This window comes from Tribolium castaneum, chromosome 10 (assembly GCF_031307605.1).
Source record: "Tribolium castaneum strain GA2 chromosome 10, icTriCast1.1, whole genome shotgun sequence".
Classification (NCBI taxonomy): domain Eukaryota; kingdom Metazoa; phylum Arthropoda; class Insecta; order Coleoptera; family Tenebrionidae; genus Tribolium; species Tribolium castaneum.
In genome coordinates this window covers 1,440,895-1,456,471 of record NC_087403.1, presented here as the reverse complement: position 1 = coordinate 1,456,471, position 15,577 = coordinate 1,440,895, and the positions used below count along the sequence as shown (strand labels likewise).

The 15,577-nt window shown below is 40.1% G+C and overlaps 4 protein-coding genes across 4 annotated transcripts; 1 reads left to right on the top strand and 3 right to left on the bottom strand.

Annotated features, from left to right (window-relative positions):
* Positions 1–581: 581 nt before the first annotated feature.
* Positions 582–1,579, bottom strand: LOC103312279 (uncharacterized protein). The gene is made up of 3 exons (XM_008192528.3): positions 1,339–1,579; positions 1,090–1,285; positions 582–863 (listed from the first exon to the last, which is right to left on the bottom strand). The coding sequence occupies exons 1-3, from the start codon at positions 1,569–1,571 to the stop codon at positions 657–659; spliced, it is 636 nt and encodes a 211-aa protein (XP_008190750.2). The 5' UTR covers positions 1,572–1,579; the 3' UTR covers positions 582–656.
* A 403-nt stretch (positions 1,580–1,982) lies between these two features.
* Positions 1,983–3,685, bottom strand: LOC100142046 (uncharacterized protein). Its single transcript, XM_001812107.3, has 2 exons — positions 3,205–3,685; positions 1,983–3,152 (listed from the first exon to the last, which is right to left on the bottom strand). The coding sequence occupies exons 1-2, from the start codon at positions 3,477–3,479 to the stop codon at positions 2,027–2,029; spliced, it is 1,401 nt and encodes a 466-aa protein (XP_001812159.2). The 5' UTR covers positions 3,480–3,685; the 3' UTR covers positions 1,983–2,026.
* A 1,293-nt stretch (positions 3,686–4,978) lies between these two features.
* Synj (Synaptojanin) lies at positions 4,979–10,136 on the top strand. Its single transcript, XM_965611.4, is given in 16 exon segments — positions 4,979–5,267; positions 5,317–5,543; positions 5,597–5,730; positions 5,780–5,944; positions 5,993–6,107; positions 6,109–6,138; positions 6,189–6,362; positions 6,412–6,578; positions 6,631–6,712; positions 6,759–6,911; positions 6,958–7,114; positions 7,163–7,788; positions 8,289–8,426; positions 8,475–9,020; positions 9,079–9,208; positions 9,255–10,136. Coding segments are annotated over 16 exon segments (3,327 nt in total). The 5' UTR covers positions 4,979–5,140; the 3' UTR covers positions 9,611–10,136.
* A 1,525-nt stretch (positions 10,137–11,661) lies between these two features.
* Positions 11,662–12,357, bottom strand: LOC659359 (uncharacterized). Its single transcript, XM_965672.1, has one exon. It carries the CDS (start codon positions 12,355–12,357, stop codon positions 11,662–11,664), a length of 696 nt encoding a protein of 231 aa, XP_970765.1.
* Positions 12,358–15,577: the final 3,220 nt, after the last annotated feature.

Sequence of the window (15,577 nt, the reverse complement as noted above, 5' to 3'; positions counted from 1 at the left end):
GCCAAGTACCCACTGCACAGGTTATCGCGGATACTTATGCGTCTCCACCACATACCCACGCTGCCATTACAAATTATAACATTCTCCAATCAATTCACTTTCGGTAATACCAAAGTTTCGTTGGACTTATAAGGGATTCCGGATTTGGTTTACTGTTAGGCAGCGTGGAGTCGTTTCGTCCGATCTTTGTGATCTACTATTATGACTATTCTTTTCAGGTAAGTAACTGTTACAACGTGCGCCTAATTGAAACTACGAGGATGTATATAATAATATAAGTATGCCTATTAGGCGGCAGTGAGGCCAGTTGCAGAACGCAGTGACCACGTCTTTTACTGGGGAACATTCCAGATGTAATTGAAAAATTACCTATTATTGTATGGTAATTAATCGTCAATTATAATAGGGTTTAATTGGACGAGTCAGTATCAGATCACAAGTGCGAAAGATTTTTATGTGAATGATGAGATTCCTGCAACGCTTTACTTGCTCTGTCGTATTTTGCAGTCCGCTCAAAACACAAAAACTGTTTCCCGGTACCGTTACCAAATACTTGACTGGTTATAAATAAAATACAAATTTTAAAAACTCAACTATTTATTTATACGTACGAAAAGCCCAAACACGGAGCGTGCCTGCCTTTTCGTTGTCTACATTTATGAATATTTCTTCGAAGATAAAGCGTCGAATATCCTTTGAAATGTTTGAGCTGATAAACCTGACCATAAACTGCTGGAGGATGATTCCTGATTTGACCTTCCAAAGAAACCGTCGTAATAATCATAATCTGTAGTAATGACATTGAATTTTGCATAGTAAACAGCCGCGAATGCCGAATAGACTAGCAGGAGAGCAGTTACAAGCTGAAAAGCAAAAAATTATAAATGACATTATAATTGCTTGAAACATATGAATAATTAGCTATTAAAATGATGAGAATTTGATTAATTCTTTTGTGCGCGATAAAATCGCCAGTCTAACACAAAGACGTATCAAACGTCCAATTAAAAAATTATATTAATAGGCAGGTACCGGCGCTGGCTTCCTGGGGAAGCCCAGACGTGAGCCGTTTTTGAATGAAATGCATACCTGGAAGGCGGCCCAAAACTTGAACGAGCCCTCGTTTATAATAAAATCGTAGTACCCGCTCCAGGGGTCGTCTTTGACAGCTTTTTGCTCTTGCATATCGTGATCGTGATCATGCGGGTCGTGGTCGTCGTATTCCATCATGCCTCTCCCTTCTCGAGCTTGGGCTTCGTCGTAGTCCTCCAAGCCTTGCTCATATCTAATCGAAATCGCGTTCATTCTCATGGAAAGCATTTTAATTGCGATAAATACCTTGATTTTGTCGACGTTTCGGTCGGCTGTACCGTCGTCGCTAGAGGGTAGTTGGTCGCTTTGGCGAGCGATAAGTCCACGAAAAACACAACCACGAAAAATTTTACACTGGAACTAGACAACATTGTCACTGATTCACCTCCGGCTAAGTTCAGATTTTCAGAGGGAACGATTTGGGGAAAAAACAATGAAAAAATGTCTTTGTCGTCGTAAATCTCGAATGAGACTATCATTATTTCAAGGAGACGTCTCAAAAGTGTGGTAATTATAATAATTTAGCACATATATGGCTAACGGAATTAGGTAATAATTGCAATCACAAATAATGCTGGAATTCTGTTAGTTATATATACACAGATTAATAAACTGGAGTAAAACCATACGCGATAATTAAAATACGGTATTTATAAATGAAACGACGTTTTCAAAACACATTTCCTAATTTATAGGCGAATTTAAACAAAAGGGAAACTTCGCCCACATATAGAGCACGCCTGATTTGTTCGGCAAATATTTATCTAGCCCCGCTCCGGCCCCCGGCCCTGGAGGTCCAGACGTCGGCAACAAGACTTCATTTAAATTCTCTCTCTCTTTTTACTGTACTCTCTATAAGACTGTACTAAACTTCTAAATAAAAACCCATATTTTGTGTCAAAATCTTTATTATAACTAGTTTTTACAAGTTCATTTACATGGCGACAAAAGCAATTTTCCTCCTAGTTTTCTCAATCCCCTCAGTAACATTTTCATGGAGTTCGTCAATCTTCAGCGACCGACCATGGTGGTCCATATCTTTTGACATATCTCGATGAAAATGCTCATGTTTGAACTGTATTTTGTGTCTGGCGATCGATTTAAGAATTAGGACTGTTACATAAATAATAAAATAAACACTAAAGTACAAAGGGATGTACCACAATTTTCTGCCTAAATAATAGTAACTATAGTGCCCCTTATTGACACGTTCGTCTTCGGGGGCTTCCGTCGTGGTGATTTCCTTGTAGACGTGGTGGTGGTCAAAGTCATAGTCAATATCGTGACCATGGCCTCCATTTGGCCCGTTGTAGAGATATTGGGGAAATTGGCCGCCAAAATCGGGGGATGGGGGTGGCGATAGGTCGTGTTCGGCCATGTCGTGGCCGTTCATTTGGGGTGGTGCCGGGGGTCCCCCCATGTCTTTACCATCCTCCCAGCCGGGAGGAGGATGGTCGAGAATGGTCTCTTGGTGGCCGTTATCACCATTGCCAGAGGGAGGGTAGTAGACTTGCTCCTTATGCCCATTGTTGTCGTTTGGGGGGTAGTGGTCGTCATTGGGGGCTAATGGGGGTCCAAGCGATGGATACGCAGGCGGTCCGTGAAGTTCCGGAGGCGTGTCTTGGGGTGGGTTGTACGAATAGCCATTGGAGTCGTCAGGAGTAGCGTCGGTGTTGTCGGGAGGTGGAGGACCGTTTGGGGGGTAAGCCACATCAGGTTTGTCGTCAGGAGGTGCGACAGGACCTGTGTGGGGAGGGTTGTACGAGTTGTACTGTGAGGAGTAAAGATCGGTCGGGGGCGGGGACTGCGGTTTGTTAAAGACGGGAAAACTGTCGAAAGTTGGGGTTGGGGGCGAGTCCTTCGGTTTTGGGTCGTTTTTGGGTTTTGACGGCACTTGGGTGTAGTCGAAGTAAGGGCGGGGGTTGAATCGTTCTTGGACTTCGCCAACTGCTGGGACAGTTTCGGGTTTGACTTTGCCGACTTTTTGGACGGGGTATTGGTAGACTACGGAGGGTTTCGACGATTTTAGGTTTTGACCACCAATTATGTTAACGTCCGATCTAAAAAATTTGGACTTTATTTCTGAGGGATTTTTGATTTTGGGTGATTTACCTGTGGGTCCATAGGGTTTGGCCGTTGTGACTTCTACCCTCGGATTGCGGTTTTTGCGTCGTGGATGGAACGGCGCCCCAGTGCGCCACTTTGGCATACGTTGATATAATAGCGGTGTTATTGTCGGGGATGTTTTTGCAATGTACCATTAACGCACACGCGAGGAGGATGACATAGTTTAAGATCATTTTTCTGCACTTAATTTGGCGAAGCGTCGCATGCGATTGACGATTCAAACATTCAAGAAGAACTAAATGAAAGAGTCTATATTTCATCCCTGTTTTGCAAACATTGCCAATGTGATAATTGGTTAAGTTATTGTTGTTACAGTTATTCGATTTTTTACCAAATCCACGTGTCCCATATATTTTTTTAACCGTTGTTCGTCTCAAAGTCAATAATTACGCAATTTTGTCACCCATATTCACTAATATGTTATAATTAAACTAATAAATAGCCCGAATAACCCAACAATTGATAAATTACTTGCTAATCACATTCATGCTAAATCTATCACACCACGCAGACATTCCACAACAAGACCTATTTTTCGAAAATTCGCAAATTTTGAGCTTCACGTGGTATGATAGTAAACATCAATCCGATCATAAAAATTTATGACATTTGCTTATACGACAATTGTGTAGTTACAAAGATTTATGAGTTTCTGGGGCAGCCATAAATCGAAAATCGAAAACTTGAAGTGTAGGTTGTTATTCCTCGCCAATAAAATATATAACAATCTACTAAAAAAACGACTATCTATAAATAAGTATTAACTACATGATGGATAATTAATTGTAGCTTCTCCTCATCGCAGATCTTCATCTTGTGATAGAACCTTCGTCTCGAGGTCATAATATGTTTAAAATAAGTGACACGAGTGTCGTGGTCGTGTCGTTTGTTTTGTTTTAGATTTGCATTGTGCAATTTTTATTTCTTTTTCATTGTTACAAAAATACAGTCTTTGTTTTGTAAATACGATTTATTGTCTTCTCTGAAACATACAAGTGCAAAAATGTCTTAAATAATTAAAAAAATAGGGGCGGAAATGTGAAAAAGTAGCTGGACGGACAATTAAAAATTTGATAGTATATTTCATGTCTGGATTTTGCTAGCCTTTTAAATTATATCGAACGTAAGTCGTAATGTAATTTTAGCAATCGTTTAGAAAATCAAGCTCCGCTAAAATTCATAGGTACAGCGCGTCATCGGAATTGGAAAATCTTTTCAGGAAGGCCTCTTATGGTCCTTTTTTGAAATTATAAGTGGTATAATAAATAGTAGGAAAGTATTTAATAAATAGTGTTTGTGCCAGGTTAGCGTAAAATCGATATAAATTGAGGAATTTCGTGTTTTGTTGTAGAATGGGATGTTTTAATAAGAGCGTTACAAAAAAGGTATCCAAAATTAGCAACATCGAAGTTTGTAGTCCCTAACTGTTCTTAAGTAACTCTAATTAGGTGTCATCATTTGCAATTCTAATGTTTTCTCATTTTGGAAAAGGTGTATATTCTAGGCTAGAACAACAAGAAACGGTAATTAGGCAATTATTAGATCACTGCTCCCTAATTTTAAGAATCAACAAAACCTCCTGCGACCTTTCCCTTAGGTATTATTTATAACATAGACTATATGGAGTTATGTGATAGGATATGGATGCGCTGTCGAAGCGGCCCTACCCTTGATGCTATGCAACTGCTAAACCGGCTTGTGCGGCAGTTTGCCTACACTTGAACCCCTTGCGTTACATAACTTTACGTTTCGTAAACGTAGCATTACTGTCATGCTACATAAACTCGAGTTTCTTTCTACGGCGACGCAAGTGGAATTGATTTTGGTTAGGATTAGGGGGTGTATGTGCTCGAATATCAACAGATCAGCTGTAGTCAGTGTAAAATCGCCAATAAAATGATCGAATAAGCGAATCTCCACCATGGCTATGTATAAGGGCTTTTCCGTTCTTGAAAAATCTAAGCCTCCTAATCCCCATAGTGTCCTATTGCAACGAAGGGGCAAAGATGAGACTTTACTTTTCGAATCCCAAGCTGTGGCTGTCCTTTGTAAGTGACTCTGGAACTGATTCACGCCCTCTAAATGCCGTTATTTCAGCCACACCGGAAATGGAAGTCGTCAAAAAGGAGTACACCAAAATATTAGATGCTTATGGCTGTTTAGGGGTCCTCCAGCTCTATTCCGGAGACTCGACAGTCCTATACCTTGTCATGGTCACTGGGTGTTTCTCAGTGGGGAAAATCGGGGATTCGGAGATTTTTAGAATAACACAAACGCAGTTTGTTCCTTTGCACTACCAACAAAACGAGGATAGAATAGCCGAAGTGGGTTGTGTGACATACTGTATTTTATCTACCATCATGCGTTGCGGTTTCAGGTGCGCAAATTGCTCAATTCTGGAACTTTTTACTTCTCATGGTACTCTGGGACGCCCGGTGGTAGTCAACTGGACTTGACTTTGTGTGCGCAAAGGCGGCATAAAACTATCACAACTGATCATAGATTTTTCTGGTATGTGTTTTTAAACCACTGCTCTTTTTTTCGAAATTTTGTATTTTAGGAACCGGATGTTACACGTTCACTTAGTTAGATTCGGGGTTGATTGTAATTCGTGGCTGGTGAGGGCCATGTGTGGATCGGTTGAAGTCAGGACGGTCTACGTCGGACACAGGAAGGCTTTAGCTGCTGTTGTTTCGCGCCTAAGCTGTGAAAGAGCCGGGACGAGGTTTCCGATGGTCAAGTAATCATACATTTTCTAAACCAACTATTGTAGATTCAATGTGAGAGGGAGTAATGATGAAGGCCACGTTGCGAATTTTGTCGAAACGGAGCAAGTTATTTATTTAGAAAATGAAGTGTCTTCGTATTTGCAGACTAGAGGTTCGGTACCCGCTTTTTTGGGAACAACCGGGAGTACAAGTACGTTTGAAAACCCGCATCTCCTTCGATTATTTTGTTTTTATTTGTAGGTAGGTTCGCATAAAGTTCGGATTTCGCGCGGGTATGAAGCCTCAAAGGCTGCGTTTGATCGCCACATGAAGACCATCAAAGAGAGATACGGGAAACAGGTCATTGTCAATCTTTTGGGCACCAGTTTGATTGGTAGCAAGGAAGGCGAAGCTACCTTAAGTCAGGAATTTCAAGTAACTTTGCTCTTTGGTGAGCGAGTTTTGGCTCATTTTGCGATTTTAGAAACACCACAAAGAATCATGTCATACCGACATTCCGCATATCGTGTTTGACTACCACCAGGAATGCCGCGGTGGGAACCAAGCAAATTTACAAAAACTTAAAGCCAAAGTCGACGAACAATTACAAGAATTTTCGTTCTACCACGCAATTGGGAGTACAATATACAGGTAGGTGTTGGCTTGTCCGTAGGTTGTGAGCGTCTCAACTAATAATTTGTAGCTTACAAACGGGCACAATCCGAACAAATTGTTTAGACTGTTTAGATAGGACTAATTGTGTTCAAACGTTTTTCGGGTTAGAGGTAACTAACTGACTAACTTCCAAGCTTGAAGTAACACGAGTCGTAGATTTTAGGCAGACAACTGCAGGCGATGCAGTTAGTTGATAAGAAGCAAACCGTTTCGCGGTTTGAGGAGGTTTTCAAGCAAATGTGGATCAATAACGGGAACGAAATTAGTAAGATTTACGCCGGGACTGGCGCCATACAAGGCGGATCAAAGGTGACGTGACCCTTTCAATTGTTTCTTAATAGTTATTTGAGTGTAGCTAATGGATGGGGCCCGATCCGCAGCTAGAACAATCCAGAACAACCTCCTCGACAACTCCAAACAAGAAGCGATCGACATTTTGCTCGTGGGCTCCACTCTATCGACGGAACTTGCCGATCGGGCACGAACCCTCCTCCCGTATAACACCCTCCACGGTAAACCCCCCAGTCACAAAACCAAACAACTAACAGCCCTTGTTCCAGCGCCACCCCACGTCCTGCGGGAAATGTGCAAACGATACACCGAGTATACCGACCCTCTCCCTATACGTATAGCCGTCGGGACATACAATGTCAACGGCGGCAAACACTTCCGCAGTGTCGTGTTCAAAGATATCAAACTATCTGATTGGTTACTGGACCCTCATATAAAAAATCCCGGAGCGCTAGTCGATACGGGATACACCGACGAAAATAAATCAATTCCTGTCGATATCTACGCGATTGGTTTTGAGGAAATTGTCGATTTGAACGCCGCCAATATCGTTAACACCAGCAGCGAAAACGCGAAGTCTTGGGCGACGGAGTTGCAGAAGGTGTTGTCGCGGGATCGCCCTTACGTCTTGGTCACATATCAGCAATTAGTTGGGGTGTGCTTGTACGTTTTTGTAAGGCCTGAACATGTGCCTTACATCCGCGACGTTGCGGTCGACTCGGTTAAAACCGGTCTAGGCGGGCATACGGGCAATAAGGGGGCCGCTGCCATCAGACTGGTGTTTCACGCAACGTCTTTGTGCTTCGTTTGTGCACATTTTGCAGCCGGACAGTCGCAAGTTAGCGAGAGAAATGCCGATTATAATGAAATTACGCGGAAAATTACGTTCCCGATGGTAAGTACCGACCGCAGATTAAAGTTGCGGTCGCCTGCATTTAAACGAAAGTTACAAGTGAATTTTTTAGATAAATAGTAAATCTTTTTATGTTGACATTCTATAGTTTAATAGTTATTTATATAACAAGGGTCTCAATGAACGTGGGCAACGGGTGTACTGTCCAGACGGCCGCTAGGCCCGAGGGACAGTACGTTGTTTAATGTTATTAACATCCCATAATTCTCATGATAGATAAATAACTTTATTTATTGCTAAAATTCATTTCTGCAAAAATAAAATGTAAATATTAAAATTTATCGCTTTACAAAAATGGGAAAATTCTTGAAAAAATTACATTCTTCGTTTATAATGACTAACGAGAGAGACTAACTGACTTATGATGTAATGGTTTAATATTTTTTTTTATTTAAACACTTGGTGGACTGGTTCTTTTCAAGTGCAGGCGACTATTCTTAGTATAATTCAGCCTTAAACACCTTCTGACTAAGTTATCGTAGAGCCGGTCTTTGAATTCGCACGAGTATTTATTTTGGTGTGGCGACTTTAACTACAGAGTTGACATGGATAAAGATGAAATAAAGGAATCAGTAAAGTTGGGTGACTATGACCGGATTCTAGAGAATGACCAACTGATGGTAATTCATAATTGAGACAGTTGGGGAGTTTTCACTGTTTTTTTTTAGAAACAACAACAAGAAGGAAACGTGTTTAAGGATTTTACTGAAGGAAAAATTACGTTTCCGCCTACGTACAAGTATGATTTATTTAGCGACGATTATGACACTAGTGAAAAGTGTCGAGCACCAGCGTGGACAGACCGTGTTCTTTGGCGGAGACGCAAGCAATCTTTAGCTATTACAAGTCAATTAGAAGATTCAAATCCTGGTAAATTAGTGTTCTATGGCCGCGCCGAATTGAAACAAAGTGACCATAGACCGGTTATCGCAATTATCGATATAACCGCTCGAAAAATTGATGAAACGAAGCGACAAAATATGTTTTACGAAGTAATAGCTGACATGGGGCCTCCTGATGGTACTATAATAGTCCATTATGAGGACTCGTCTCAAAACGATGAAGTTTTCGACGACCAACTTGTCGCAACACTTCTGGACGACTTCACTCAATTTGGTGAAGCGATTTTGGTGCGATTCATCGCCGATACCATGTGGATCACTTTCCGGGACGGCCAATCCGTACTCAAAATTATGAACAAGACGCAAGGACGGGTGTGTTATCAAATATCATATGTTCCGTCTAATTGACTTAAATTTATTAATTTTACAGATTCCCGAATATAACTTAACCCTATCATTGAAAACCCCTAACTGGGTGGAGCAAGCGAAGGAGGAGGTTGGTCTGTGCTCCAGCAACACCGTCCCCTTGTACACCTCCCCCACCCAGTCCGACTACAACTGTAAGTGAAAATGGGGGCCAAAATGACTTGACTTAAGCTTTGGTAGGTTTAGGCATTCCAGAAGTGAAGGCGTCTCGGTCGGGGGCGCCTCCCAGCCGCCCCCCGCCGCCGTCGGTGAAGTCCCCGGCGACGCCCAAGCGGCCGCCCCCCAGAGTGGGGGTGATAAGCCTCCCGACGGCGAATTCATCCGCACCCCCTAGTATGCCGCCCCCTGAATTGCCAGAGGACACCGGTATTTACGAAGAGATCAACGACGATATTGTGAGCGCGCCTGAGCCGCAAGGGCCGCCGCCGCCGCCCCCACGGCCGGAACCGGCGCCTCCTACGCCACAAAGAGAACCGCCCCCTGTACCTGCCCGGTCCGCACCGCCCCCTCCTCTTCCTGCGCGGCCACGTCAATAAGTTTTCCTAGTCAGATCAAAGTTTGCGTTTCCGTGGCCGCGAGGTAAAATTCTGGTTTCTTTTCTTGCCTTAGACTGTGACTGTAGCTTGGCTGTTATTAGATGTTATTAGTTTTCTTGCTTCGGATTTGTTTAGTTCCTATTTTCTATGAAATGACTGCTAGGGAACATTCCATATTATTTATTATTGTTGATAATCAAAACGCGGCGAGCACAAGTTGTAACAGCAAATTCAAGAATTAGTGCTTTATGTGTTTTGGAAAACTAGTTTATGTTGCGTGTTAAGAATTTCAGATAATTCTATTGAAATTTTACTGTTGCTTATTGTTTTCTACTAAATAGTTTAAAACACATAAGCAAATAAAAGATATTTAGAATACACAGATGCTGCATTTGCATCCAATATGCTGTAAAACATGTTGATATTTAGAAAATTTTCATGTAAATGTTTATATCATTTGTTTAAATTTATATTTAGTATTGTTCTTTTCTTAGTATTAAATAAACCGATTATCAAAAGTATAAAAATGTTTTTTTCACCTCTAACCTTTTTCGATATGTATAAGATTGCACTGAGATAAAATGTAGTAGTTCAAATGCAATTAAAGCAATCACACGTAAGTAATAAATTCTTACGTAAACACTTACGCTAGCAGGGCCGGATTATCCAACTGGGCACCTAGGTTGTACTCAACGAGCGCGGCGCCAGGGTGAATGGAGCGAATTATACAAAAAAACAATAAACAAAAAAGATTTTTTTCTTTTTGTAATAAATTAAAAATAAAATTTTTAGTTGAGACAAGACAAAACAATATTAAATACAATATGATGACGAAATTTGGTAGCTTGAAGAAACACTATTAAGGGTTAACTAAACAGCTAAATAGCAATTATTATGTAGGTACTTATTAATTTTTAGAATTTCAAAATTTGTTGAAAAATTTTTTTTAATAATTCTAAAACCAAAAGGAATTTTGAAAAATTTTATTCTTGAAAATTGATCATAATTTTGATGATGTACTAATTGTTTTTTTCGTAAGGTACATAGTTTAGACACAAAACACTTGATTTTATACTACTCTGTGTACCTTTTAGTTTATTTAATTTTACTAATTGTTGAAAGTTGTTCGTCTTGAACTTGATTGGACGCATATTTTTTAATTGATTGGTACGCGACAAGGGCCAATGACAAATACTAGTTTCATTGCAGTTCTGGGAAACCAAACCGGTTTTCAATTTTTATTGGCCACAGTTCGGGTTTAATAAGGGACAAAAAACACGTATAGCGATTGAAGCTTTCTCCGCCTACCTTGCAAAATAATAATTACAAAATGGTTTCAAATAGTCGATGCTCGAATATTGGGATTTAAGGATTTATGTTTATTTTTCACCATAGGAGGTTATTTTTTTATCCATTTCATAATTTTAAATACAGTGGAACTCGGTTGGTTTGGTTGTCCGTATTTTTTAAGAAAAATTAAAATAGAAACTATCAGAACCACAAAAAGTGGTGTAAAGAGGAAAGTTAAACAGAAAGTGTTAAACAGAAAAACCCGGGGAAAAACCAAATTTGATCTTTAAAACATTATGCTCCTGCACATTTTAAATGTTCTTTCTTTAATTTTATTATTTTACTGAATCATTCTCAGAATCTGAAACGCAAAGGTAAACATTTATATTTGTTTTTTTTTTCTGAAGAAGTAATGAGTTAGAGTGAAGAAGTGTAGCAAGTAGGGGCGCCGCCGTGTAAGATTAAGTATGACTACGTGTTTGCAAATATGAAATAATACAAAACAATTGAAAAAATACTTTATTAAACTCCGAAAACATGAACAAGTGAACAATGAATAAGTTATGGAACGATATCAAACATAACAAAATAAGAAACGGAATCATGCTACAATTATTTTAAAAATAAGTAACAGATTAAACAACATTAGGAACAATAATTTACTTTGAGCAAATACCATCCAGAGGACTAGAAATTTGAACACATAATCGGCGCCCTCTGTTGTGGGGGTGCGGCAGCAGCCGGCAGTGAATCCCATGCTCCTAGAACTTCCTGCGACGGAAGCGGTCGAAGGTCCCGTGGGCATATTTGCGGAACGGGGGCGGCGCGCCAAGTCTAGCCATGGCAAGACACATGTTCCGGCCTTGTACCTCTTTTCTATCCAATTTAGAGATCGCATAAAGCGCGTCCGCTTCGCGGTGGAATCTCACAAAAGCGAACCCCCTGTTGAGGTGCGTGTAGCGTAAGCGCGGGACGTAGATGTCGGCAATGGGGCCAATGCCGGAGAAAATCTTCTTCAAGTCCTCCTCATCGATCTTGTAATTCAAATTGGTGATCTTGACGGTGAAGGCGGGCGGCTTGTTGTCGGCAGAAGCGGTCTCGCAGCGGCGTTTCGCGCGGTCGCGGATCTGCTGGGCAAGACGGCGTCTCAACGCCTTATCATGCAGATAAACGTGCAAAGTGCGCCCGTCCAGCACTTCGCCGTTGAGGTTGCGGGCGGCCTCCAGAGCATCCCGCACGCGGAGATACTTCACATGCCCGATGCCGCGGCTGGTGTTGGTGTCGATATTGCGCGAAATAACGCATTCGTGGACGTCGCCGCAGCTCGAAAAGAAACTCTTCAGGGTGGCTTCCGTGGTTCCGAAATCCAAGTTAGCCACTCTCACGATGTAGTACTGCTCCCCGTAGCTGGTGCTGGGGGCAGGGGGGTAGTTTGGCATCACGTTGCGCTTATCCATTTTTTGCAAATTTGCGGTTTTACTTTCACTTTTTTCACAAACACGATTCTTGAATTCAATGTCTAGAGCGCCATTTTGGTACGCAGGCGTCAGCTACTGAGTGGTCTCGGGAAAAAGTCAAAGTAGCAACTGTGGTCATAGCGCGGTATATATGAATTTTTGGCGTCGAAATAGCTAACGGCTTAACTAATTAATTCCCAATTTGCAAAGTTATATTTTATTAAATACTCTATCATTGCTTATTGGCACAAAATAAGAAATTTTGATCGGAATTTTAGAGCGTCATTTGACGACGCACGCGTCAACCACCATTACGCGACGCAACTGTGTTCATAACAAAATTTGTAATTAAACAACTTCTGTTAAATTAACAAGCTCTTACCGGCTACTAAATTGATTCGCTATTTAATTATGGGTTTTTTTTAATTGGCTTCACAAAAAAATGGTTAATATCTAGAGCGCCATTTTACTACGCAGTTGTGACGTAAGACTGTGTTGTTCATAATGCGTTCACTTAGCAATTGTTTGACTGTTCTTGGACTAATTAATTTCTTAATTACAAGTTTATATTTTACCAGGTATTTTTTTGTGTAAGCTCTGCTTAACAATAAAACAAAATTGGATCAAAACTATAGCCCGCCATTTGACTACGCAGGCGTCAGCCAACCATACAATATGGAGTCCGTGTTCATGGCAAAAAAATTATTAGTGTGGCAAAAAAAATTATTATTGTGACGTGAACGAAAATAATTGTCCATCCAGAAAATCACAGCTCAATAATCTTTTATGATAAGTGTTGTATTTGGTAATGATAATTGAAGGTTTGTAGAATTTTCCAAGGTGGCTCAAGATCGGCACCTGTCAAATTACAAAGCCAGCTTGATTTTTCGAAAATAATAAAAAAACCGACCGCAACTCTGTTTTTTCCACAATTTTTTCAACGGCAATCGAAAGAACATCGATTTTTATTGGGGCTTTTATCAATTTTATGGTGTTAAGCAGAAGACGTTCGGATTAGTAGGTACATGAGGTTCGGATTAAAGAAGTTTCGCTATACTCGCAAGATTTTATTTGTACTTTTTCACTTGTTTTATACAATTTTAATCAGTTTTTCCTATAAATTACTTAAATATGACGATATACAAATCATTGTTGCGTTCCCACCGTACAATGTGTTGCTAACGTTTTAGGAATTTAATTAAAATTAACACAAACTTTAGGTTTTTAATTAATTTGAATTTTCAGTGGTGTCACAATTTGGAAAATCTGGCGTCACAGTGCCAGCACTATTTTTGGAAAATAATAAAAAACGGCTGCAAGTCTTTTTTTCAAATGGAATGCCACTATTTTTTCAGCAGCAATCGAAAGAACATTGATTTTTATGGGGGCTTCCTTCTATCAACATGTCCAATCGGAGTTAAAAAAAATCTCATCGTAATTACCATTTTATTGCAAGGAAATGTTGGAAGTTGTTTGTCTTGAACTTGATTGGCCGCTTATTTTTTAATTGATTGGTGCACTGCAAGGGCCAATGCCAAACATTAGTTTCATTGCAGTTCTGGGAAACCAAACCGGTTTTCATATTTTATTGGCCACAGTTTGGGTTTAAGGGACAAAAAACACGTACACCGATTGAAGCTTTCTCCGCCTACCTTGCAAAAATAATAATTACAAAATGGTGTGAAATAGTCGAGCAGGATTTTTGGTGTTAAGTACAGGAAGTTCGGATTAAAAAAGTTGACTATCATCGCACGATAAATTCTATTTGCAATTTTTCACAAATTTTTCCTGAAAATTTGTTAAATATGAAGACATTGCTGCATTCCTGTCGTACAAAATATGACTAACATTCTACGAACTTAATTAAAATTGACACAAAGTTGATGTTTTTAATTAACTTGAATTTTCAATTTGGAAAATCTGGCGTCACAGTGGCGTGCGGCATTTAATAAAGTTGTCTGTAATTTTTTATTAGCTTCTATTCCAGATCTGTATAACAATTCAGTTTGTTAAATAATACGTGCTGTGCATTTTAGGGAGCGCGTTTGGAGTCAAGAATAGAATCAATGCAAAAACTACGTCAATAGCTCATTTACTCATCATTAATAGTTTAAAGATTAACATTTGTGTTAAATTTGAATCAATATTTTGGTATGTGTCTGTTTTTAGCTATAAAGGATTTTATGGAGCTGCAGTGGCGCCAAATATGAATTTGGCTGAAACCGCTACAGTGGCGTGCGGTTCATAATTGATTAGTGATTAAATTCGTCAATAACTGTACAAGCTATTAATTTATTAAAACGGCTGAATAATTTCAAATATGACTATTTGATCGTCTGAAAGTGCATTTATGGATTTAATAAATGTGCAAAGTATGTTTTATTTGTCCGTTGTTTTATAAAAAATCTGGGCGTATTATTGTGCGTTGGAGGCGTGTATTGTCTGGACGCCCCTGAATAATGTTTAATAATTTTATCCAATGTTGGAACGGTTTTAATTCTTATGGCACAAGAAGTGTGGGTCTGGTGGAGAATTATCCGATTTGTGCTACGGCCACAGCTGTGTAAAATTTGCTTGGTACAAATGTAGTCACGTATCCGGTAAAGGGAAAATCCCATCATCTTTCCCTGATGGGTTGTTATAGAAATTTAAAGTGAAGTTTTTGCGCGATCTTGCCCGTGACGTCATTCGTGAAAAAGCCGTAATAGACGAAAATAAAAGAGTATAAATACACGACGAGGGTTCCTTTTTTCCGTCGGAATTCAAGGTTGAGGTTAATTAAGAATCAGCCCTGGAAAAACAGCCGAAGGCATATAATATACCGCGCTGAAAGCAATTCCGGCGGCAGTCTTTAAAACCCGGGATGCACCTGTGCTTGTAGACTTGCTGGTATTAGACACATCGTATACTGTGACATCCAGCACAGAGATATGAAAGGCGCGTGCGGTGTTTCCCGTTTCCGGTTTGGGTTATTTTGGTATCCTCTTACCTTTTTTTACCTGCATTTTCTTGTGGGAGAACGCTCGTTAAGTTTTATTTAAAAATATCGTTTGTCGCTTTTTTATTATTATGGCACTTTTAACTATTGAATTTTAATGGAGCGGATACGTCAGATATTGTTCCCTGAACTCATGTTTCTACATCGACTATAAACAGATTCGCGAATGTTGGAGTGACGTTAAATATAGTACCTCGACGTCCGTTTACAATCCTTACCCTT